Raw genomic sequence first — 9104 nt, 5'->3', positions numbered from 1 at the left:
GTTTGTACCAGAAGTGCTTTTCGAGGCGTCGCTGGTAGGATTTATATGGGGTGCGAGAATGGTAATGACGTTGCACTGTTCGAGCACTGACAGGGTTGTACTCCTGCAATCATGAAGCGTAAAGATTTCTTGTCTTGGCCAAGTGCATACATGCAAGGGGTGGAGCGGAATCCTTTCAGAGTGGTAGTTCCTTCCCGAAGCGCATGCACAGATACTCTATATGGCTCATGGCATGGCCAAGCACGTAGGCTCGTCAGATGCTGTAGTGCTCTGGACTGGAGTACAGCCTTCATGTATCACATATCCCGCTATGTAAGTTACACAATCACATCGAGTTCATCATCGCCACATACCCCGCCCGTCATCCTCACTGTCAGTATGACATAGTACTATGTAGAATCCACGAACCGCAAACATCGTGCAAAGCCAAGAATCCCCAAGGTGCATCTAATCATCTGCAAAGCCTGCAGAGCTTACCAAGACACCGACCACATCTCGAAAGCCCCCCCCCCATTCTCCACAAACCACCTCACACTCCTCTCCAACCCCTCCCGCACCCCAATCCTGGGAGAATACCCCAACACCCTCCTCGCCTTGCCCCCGTTCAACGTCCTGACCAACGTACTAAACCGAATCCCCTCCCTCGTCATATTCGCCTTTTTGGTCCCCCCGGAAACCACCCAAGCGACCCACTCATTCACAAACCCAATCGTCAACCCCACCCACTTGGGGATCACGACCACATCCTCCTTCCTGACCGGCCTGCCCACCAACCTGGACACCTCGCGCTGGAAATCCCAAAATAGCCAGGGCTCCTCATTGGTGATGTGGAAACACTCGCCGTCGACCTTTCTATCAGCGGGGGCGGGCTTCCCCCACGCGGCCAGCAGTGCCCGGGCGGCGAGGAGATGGGCGTCGGCGAGGTTGCCGACGTAGACGAAGTCGTAGAGGTTGCGGCCGTCGCCCATCTGGAAGCGCAGCTTGCCCTGGCGGGCGACGGCGTACATCTTGCCGAGGGTGCCGTGGTCGCGTTCGCCGAAGGCGAGGGCGGGGCGGATGGCGCACGTCAGGATGCCGTGGTCGTCGGCCCCGGCGGCGGAGGTGGGGGCGGCAGTGCGGTTGGCGGCCTGGATCGCGTCCTCGGCGTCCGCTTTGGCGATGCAGTAGAGGCGCTGCTGGGCGGGCGGGCGCAGGATGGGCAGGTCCTCGGCGGCGTTGACCAGGTCGGTGTGGTTGTCGTTGATGACGCCCGAGGTCGAGGTGTTGACGAGGGCGCGCACGGTGCCCACCGCCCAGGCGGCGGCGAGGAGGTGGTGCGTGCCGTCGACGATGATGCCCCGGTAGGCGGACTCGGGCTCGTCGGAGAACTCGGGCGAGGCGGTGTGGAAGATGGTCGCCGGGCGCGCCAGCTGCATGATGCGCTGCACGTCCGCCGCGCTCGCCATGTCGCCCTGGTGGTAGTGCACGTTCGCCCCCGCGTGGCGGTTACGCTGCGTGTTCACGTCGATGCAGTGGATGGTGCACTCCGGTTCACTCTCCAGGATCTTGGCGATGATGTGGTAGGCGATGAAGCCGTTGCCGCCGGTGACGAGGACGGGGCTGAGGGTGGTCATTTTTTTATGTTGAAGTTAGGGGTAAGGGAGAGAGGGGGATGGGAGGTTGAGTGGGGGAAGGTTTGAGTTTAGGAGTAGGGAGCTGAGGGGGAAAGGGGAAAGTGCTTGTTTTTATTGTGGAGGAGCACGAGCACGTTCACGTTCACAAAGAAACGCTGTACGCTAAGCAGCTGTCGGCTTAACTGGATTAAGAATAAGTGGAAGTGCACCACCTGCGGGATGTATACTGTATCCCTGCATGAGACACACCTATCAGGGGGCTACGATACGACCCTTGTCGTTTGCCTCATCTTACTTAACTTTACTACACTTAAATCCCGGTGGAAGTTAGTTAGTTTGTTAGCATGTGCTTACTCAGCCCTAATTACTGTCCCAATCAATCGCCTCTATCACACAAGACCCCGGTTGACCATAAGAGACTATGTAGGTACCTAGTATATTCTAAACGTAGCAGTATCTTGACTCCCACTTCTCCGCATGAGCAACCAGCTAAACCGGATTATCCGTCAAAAACTCCAGCTCCTGCGAGTCCATCCGCCCGTCCCCCTTGCCATTCTTCAGCCGTTCCCAATTCTGGGTCCCCGGCCGCCGTTTACTGGACAGGTGGCTCCGCACCGCGGCGTCCCCCGTCTCGCTGACCTTGGGCGTCTCCCGGCTGCCGCTTTGGAGTAGGGAGACGGCCGAGTTGTAGAAGGAGGAGGTGAGGGAGCGGAGACGCGCGAAGCACATGGGGAAGGAGGTAGCGCAGGCGACGATGATGGCGATGTTCATCTCGACGATCCTGCATGAGACCGGAATTAGCTCCCTAGCCTTCTTCACTTTCTCGGAGTCCACTGATCCAGATGGGGGGGGGGGGGGGGGACGTACGTAAACTGAGCATTCCGCCCCGTCGTCCAAAACACATCCGAGCTATCATTCAGCTGGAAATTCACCAGCCGCGCCAGACTAGCCGCGCAGGCTCTGTCCGGTACATCCAACATTCAGTCAGCGCTCAAACTCAACATCATGACTATGTGGGGCGCACTTACCCAAGCCCACTCATAAACGTCACCAGCAGCCCGATCCGCCGCCGCCGACTGACCTGCAGCTTCAGCAGCCGCGGGATGGGCAGCAGCAGCACGTAGAAGTCCGTCACCACGTTGATCACCGACTGGATCGTGATCATCGTCCCGGAGGTGAACTTGCAGTAAGGGGCCTCCAGCTGCGACAGCTCCGCGCACTGCACCAGGCTGCCGATGGCGACGGCAATACAGAACGTGTAGAGCACCGCGTCGGCCACGATGCCGATCCAGACGGCGACGATCTCGCGGTGCAGCGGGAACACGCGCTTATACAGCAACAGAATCGAGATCTTGGCGAAGCAGACCGTCCATGGGAAGGTGATGCCGCCTGCGTCGAGGACCTGTGGTTTTTAATTAGATTTTTGTGTTCTTTTGAGGTGGGGGAAGACGTACGCGGGTCGAGGAGGGATCGATGAGGTTGATGGCTCGCACGTCCCACATGTGTCGTCCGATGCCTAGGGGTAGGGCTGTCGTGCACGGGCTGTTTAGCTTAGGGCTACGGTTGGAATATGACTTGGTGGCAGTGGGGAAGTCTCACTCTGCGTGTAGAGCGTCATGTGCGCGATCGAGCCGCACTGTGTGACTTAGCATCCTGCACTGGGCGATTGCGATAGCGATATCCGGTCAAATCGACTTACTGCCGCAAGGATGCAGGTTGCTACATGTTTTGTCGTTCTTAGCAAAGTCCCATATCTAGCCATGTGGGGCAGAGCCTGAGGGGATACCCACTGTCTTCGGCGCCCCAGAATTTGATGATACTTGTTCGCACCCAGACGCGGGCGGACACCGCCAGTAGCGCCAGAAACAGGAAAATCGACTGCAGCACGATGATCGTCGTCCGCTGGGATGGCGGGTTGACGAAGTTGGGGACCACCCCGGGCGGCGGGGCGGCGGCTGGCGTGTTGTAATAATCCATGGCCAGAGCACTGGAACGGGTTGCTCAGCAGAGCAGCAGACCTTACGGTCTGAAGGGAAGGGCTCTTGGATTTTTAAAGACCATCTCCCTCTCATCAGACATCGTCGTGACAGCTGAAGGATTGAGGAAGGGTGGGGGGCGAGCCAGATCAGCACGGGCGAAAAGCACACCAAGCTCGACGAACCGTGCGGTCGTCATGCAAGCCAGCCTCTGTCGAATCCATCATGGGCCGGAACTTGCGATAAAACTGCACAGTGCACCAGAGAATCTAGGAGGCCTGATGGAGGGTAGATGCTGACCGTTGGGGTCCAAAAACTTCGCCAGCCGACTAAATTCAGGCTGTTTTGCTGACATGCAAGGCTTGGGGTGAGTTGTGAGGCTTAGGCTTAATATACAATACAGTACTCAGCTGCATGGCCAGCGAATGACTCTCGTGCCAAGAGCGTGGCTGCAGGAAGAACCCCTCAGTGCGGCATCCCTCTAATCACCATGAGGTGCATTCCTGCACCTTGCCACGAGCGAACCAGTCAGCGAATCTCGGTCTCAGATGCCAGTTTTATTTTCTTCAATCTTCCTACAGGGCTTCTCGCGGGGACATTACCCGTTCTGTCCCGCCCTCTGCGGTGCTTGTTGCTCCGGCAGTTGAGAGCCCCGCTTATCTTCAGCCACCTTATGCTATTTTCCTGGCCCAACCTCCTCCCCGCTGGACCGGGAAGAATGATAATAAACTCACGCAATACCATAGTACACTCGAACAATGCGCTCTAAGCATCTCCGAAAATAGATAGCACCAGTGGAAATTTTCTATGCTCAACCAACAAACAAGCTGATCATTATTTCTCCTCGTGCAATAACCCGTCCTCTTTGGGCGCAATCACGACCCGCACATCCCCGCCTTTCACAGGCCCGCCGGGCCCCGACGAGACCGGGGTGAACCCTACCGCCGGAACGCCGTCCAGCGCCCGCACAACGTGGAAGCGATGCACCACCAGCGCAACAAACGTCAGCGACAGTCGCTTGCTCAGATACCGCCCCACACATTTGTGCTTCCCCGCGCCAAACGGCAGGAAACTCTTACTCTGGGCCAGACCCGGGTGGTCGAGGAACCGCTCCGGCAGGAAGCGGTCCCAGTCCCGGCCGAGCACGGGGTGCGACATGGCGAGCTGGCGGTAGGGCACGAGCAGGTGCGCGCCGGCTTGGAAGGTCCGGCCGTTGACGGTGAGGGGCTTCTCGACGCTGCGCGCGGAGCTGGAGTTCATGGTCAGTCGCTGGGTCTCGTTGTAGAGGGCGGAGAGGAGGGGGTTCTGCTCGAGGCGCAGGGCGAGGGCGGCCAGCGGTTCGTTGGCGGCGGTGCTCTGCGCGAAGAGGGTGGCGACTTCGGTGGTGACTCTTTGCAGACGGGTCTGGTTGGTGCAGATGTGCGCGAGGAGCCAGAAGGGGAGTTTGAAGACGTTTGCGTTGGAGCTGAGGGGGGGTTAGCTCTGTAAGAGGAAAGAGGATAACAAGATGGTTGAGGGAAACTTGCCCCCACAGGACCATCAGCAGATACGACGCCATATCATCCTCACTCAGTCCGCGGCGCCGCATCTCCATGATCGAGTTTCTGACAGCCCAGGATTGCTCCTGCTGGCTCGAGGGAGGCAGACGCATGTAGTCCACCAAGCAGCGCAGCACCCTCGCTCTGGCCACGCGGACCTCCTTGCCGCATGGTCGAGGTAGTTTGAATAACAGGATCCACAGGTCGCTCTCCAAACACACAAGGTCCTCGACGATGTATGGTGAGAGCTCCCAGATGGCATTTCCAAAGTAAGCCGTCGTGACGGCGTGGATGATCGCCGTTTGCGCCCACCTGTACAGCGAGACCGTTCGCTCCCGCCCATCTTCGGAGCTATGAAGAAGAGTCGGTGCTTCGAGTCGATCCCATCGCATATGGGACTCAAGGACCTCCAAGGACCGAGCAAGGATCTCCGGGCTTAAAGACTTTTCAAGGAGCTGTTTCCTCATAAGCTCCTCTGCGACCAGAACCAACGGCGGGGCCTTGGGTTCGGAATCGTGATCCATCTCCGAGATCCCCGATTCCGAACAGCCAAGGCCCATGAGAAGGTTTTTCAAGTGCTCCGTATGTGTCAGCTGGGGTGGTTCCCTAAGCACGGCGGTGGCATCTTGTTCAGACAGGACGAAGTAGATTTTCTGGCCGAAGACATTGATGGCAATTGGTTCTCCACTGCCCTTGCAATCCTTGCTACGATGCCACAATCACTTAGGTAATGCTAAGTACAATGCCAAGCTTGGAATGGACAACTCACATCGCGGATGATAGTAATGCATGGGGGCTCCTTAGCATGGGGACTGCATGGCCTTTTTCGCCGAGTCATTAGCGCCGTCAAGAAAGGGTCCGAGCGAACCAACCGTACCAACAACTATTTCCCTTGGTCAGCAATCGAGGAAGCGGCCATTCTGTCATGTTCAGCACTCACTCGGAATCAGATAGGGAACCTCGCGCGGCGAGTCAGGGTTGAGCAACGGGCGAACGGTGAACCGCCATAGGCGCCAGATCACGAGAAGGACGACACCACCTCCGACCAGATGGGACAGGCCCAATTGATCCTGGATAAACCCAAAATCGGTAAGTACAGACAGCATGATGTAGATGGTACTGAGACAGATGTAAAAGGTAGGAGGGTGAGGATACATACCCCTCCTAATTCCCTTAAAGGAGTACCCTTATATCGAGCAGCCGGTTTTCCTGATAAGGATGCACGCTACTGCTGCGCTATCACATTGCGACTTACGTCCTTGGCGCTGCAGACCAGGATAGGGATTTGAAAGTACATACTACCTAGGTCGTCAACCCAACGGCGCAGCCGGTAACTCCGTCTCCTCTCTCTTTGGCCACGTCGAGCTGGCCGCGCACCACGATAACACAGCCAATATACGCGGACTATTCCGCCGCCACGGGCGAGAGCGACTAGCCTTATCTTTTTTGACATAAAAGCCTGCTTGTGATGCGGCTGAGGAACCATAGGGGCCCGTCCAAATATAGTGATCACGAGAGAGTGGCCGTTTCTGGTGTTATTGCTTGGCGCCAATCAAGATGTTCGATGTTCTGCCATGTGCGTGCATCTCCCCACGATCGCGAATGAGAATAAAACCCCCCGAGCGGGGTAGTCCAGCACTTACTTAAGTTAAATCCTGAGCCTCGTATTTTCTGCACGTTGGAATTTAGCGTAGGGTGCCTTAAGCGCTTACCAGAGCCAGTGAGCCATTGACTTCCCGACCCCTGCAGAACGTGCTGGCCCCGTGCCAAACTTGGCATTGATTCCGGACGGGAGGATGATAGCTTGGCCACGGTTCACTTTGCTCCTATCCATCTAGGACTTTGCATTCATAAGCGTGGTATTCGCTACTCGTACTTTTTTTGGAGCTGGAAATAATCAGAGGCGTATACCCCGCAGTAGCGACGGCCGTTATCAGGCCACGGTTCACGACGAATGATAGATAGTGAGTGAGCAGTAGCGGAGGTGGCGTTGCCTGCTTCTTTTGTAATCGTAAGTACTGTACCTTTCGCGGGGTGGTGCGTCTTTCCCTCCTCGTGATTTTGTAGCTGTGCACAGTTGACTAGGAGTGGGCATGCTGTTCTCGATAATAATGACGAAGATGGGAGTTGCTTCTCTCGGGAGCGTACTGCTCCTCCTGCTCTGCTGCTGGTTGTGTGTTCACAGATTAAGAGCCAAGTCCGAGTCCCAAGAATCGGTACTGTGCATCGGTCGCCGACGACGAGAGAGGAAAATCGCTAATCCCATTCCTTAGATACGTCATAATGTTGTTCTTGTCGAGCCTTCCAGCTATATCCTCAGGGTCGTTGACCAGCTTCAATACCTTTTGAAGGGGCCGGAGATTGTGCAGAAGGCACACGTAAGTGGTTGATCTCAGAGGAAACGGCGCAGGAAATGCTAAGACTGCGATGCGCAGATCAAAAATAGTCCCTATGCCGTGCGCACACCAGAAGGATATCAAGTCCAGTTCTCCTCCAGGGAGCACATCAAGCAATTGGTGCAGGCGCCAGACACGTACCTGTCCCTACATGCTCTGGCGAAAGATGTACGTCGCTGTCCGACTTTCTTCCTTGCTTTTGTGTTGATCAAGCCTCCTCTTTCTAATTCTCATCTCAACAAGAACAGATGTTCCAGCCCAAGTATACCATGAACGGCCTCGAATACGACGACTGCATGAGCGCCAACGGGACCGTCCACCAGCGAGCCCTGCAAGCGGAGCTGCGATCCCACCTGCCAGCCCTAACCCAGCCGTTGCACGACTGCATAGTCCAAGCGCTCGCCGCAGAGATCACAGCCCACAAGCCCCAGTCCGGAGAATGGCGCGCAGTGCCAATCTTCCCGATGGCCAAGCGCCTGATTACCGCCGCCAACGCCCTGGTCTTCTTCGGGCCCGAGGTCTCAAGCGACCAGGTCTTCCTCGACGCCGCGCTCGAGTACCCCGAACACCTCATGGAAACCGCCGAAGCGCTGCGCCTGCTCCCCGCGTGGGTCGCGCCCTTTGCAGCGCCATATCTAATGCGCCGCCACCGAGCGCTGAAGATCCTGCTCGACCGCCTCACCCCCGTCGTCGAGGCGCGAATCCGCAAAACCAGCACCACCACCACCACCACCACTGCCCCGGAACATGCAGACTGCATCCAATTCTTCGTCAACGCGGCCGCGCGCAAGAACCAGCAACACGAATGGCCGGCCCAGCGCATCATCCAGGTCCTGCTAGGCGTGTGGTTCGCCTCCGTCCACCAACCAGCCATGTGTCTCTTCTATGCCCTAGACGACCTCTGCCTGCATCCCGAGTTCACGTCTGCACTACGCGACGAGGTCGTCCACGCCGCTATGCCCCAACCAACCACCATCACCACTACCACCACCACCACCCAACAATCAGAAATCAACCCCAACCACCTCCCCCTCCTCACCAGCTTCCTCAAAGAATCCGCCCGCCTGCACCCAACCGATTCCATCTCCCTGCGCCGCAAAGTCCTCCAACCATTCACCTTGGCCGACGGAACCACCCTCGCAAAGAACGACGTCGCCTGCATCCCGCTGCAGCCCATCCTCCGCGACCCAGATCTCTACGCCGATCCGCACACCTTCAACCCTTACCGCTTCATCATCCCCCAAGATCCCGAGAAGGTCAACGAAGGTACCCGGAACCCGACGACACGAACAACATCCTCCGATTTCACAGACGCAGACGTCACCTTCCCCATCTGGGGGCTGGGCAAACGCGCCTGTCCCGGACGGTATTATGCATCGTTGCTTCTGAAGCTGGTGCTCGCGCAGATCCTGCTGCGGTATGAGGTTAAGATGGTGGAGACGGCCAAAGACGAGCGAAGGTATTTCTACTGGCGCTCGGCGATTGTGCCCAAGGCTGGGGCGGGGTTGTTGTTTCGGGAGAGGGGGGTACGGGCTTTGGCTGGGGTTTGTTAGGTAGTTCGTTAGTTCTGATGGAGGGGGG

The 9104-nt window shown here is 57.3% G+C and overlaps 3 protein-coding genes across 3 annotated transcripts; 1 reads left to right on the top strand and 2 right to left on the bottom strand.

Annotated features, from left to right (window-relative positions):
* Positions 1–473: 473 nt before the first annotated feature.
* On the bottom strand, positions 474–3590 carry BO95DRAFT_474247 (NAD(P)-binding protein; the record flags this gene model as incomplete). The annotated part of the gene is made up of 6 exons (XM_025589788.1): positions 474–1599; positions 2128–2186; positions 2253–2394; positions 2481–2573; positions 2642–3002; positions 3404–3590. The coding sequence occupies 6 exons, from the start codon at positions 3588–3590 to the stop codon at positions 474–476; spliced, it is 1968 nt and encodes a 655-aa protein (XP_025441181.1).
* Positions 3591–4339: 749 nt separating this feature from the next.
* BO95DRAFT_415755 (cytochrome P450) lies at positions 4340–6233 on the bottom strand (the record flags this gene model as incomplete). Its single annotated transcript, XM_025584365.1, has 4 exons — positions 4340–5054; positions 5122–5832; positions 5897–5948; positions 6068–6233. The coding sequence occupies 4 exons, from the start codon at positions 6231–6233 to the stop codon at positions 4424–4426; spliced, it is 1560 nt and encodes a 519-aa protein (XP_025441180.1). The 3' UTR covers positions 4340–4423.
* An 804-nt stretch (positions 6234–7037) lies between these two features.
* Positions 7038–9076, top strand: BO95DRAFT_482951 (putative cytochrome P450; the record flags this gene model as incomplete). Its single annotated transcript, XM_025590272.1, has 4 exons — positions 7038–7343; positions 7401–7505; positions 7563–7691; positions 7772–9076. The coding sequence occupies exons 1-4, from the start codon at positions 7221–7223 to the stop codon at positions 9074–9076; spliced, it is 1662 nt and encodes a 553-aa protein (XP_025441179.1). The 5' UTR covers positions 7038–7220.
* Between the last annotated feature and the right edge of the window lie 28 nt (positions 9077–9104).

The sequence above is a fragment of the Aspergillus brunneoviolaceus genome (genome assembly GCF_003184695.1).
Source record: "Aspergillus brunneoviolaceus CBS 621.78 unplaced genomic scaffold BO95scaffold_42, whole genome shotgun sequence".
Lineage (NCBI taxonomy): Eukaryota > Fungi > Ascomycota > Eurotiomycetes > Eurotiales > Aspergillaceae > Aspergillus > Aspergillus brunneoviolaceus.
Note: the sequence above shows the minus strand (reverse complement) of the source record. Positions and strands in the feature narration are given on the sequence as shown.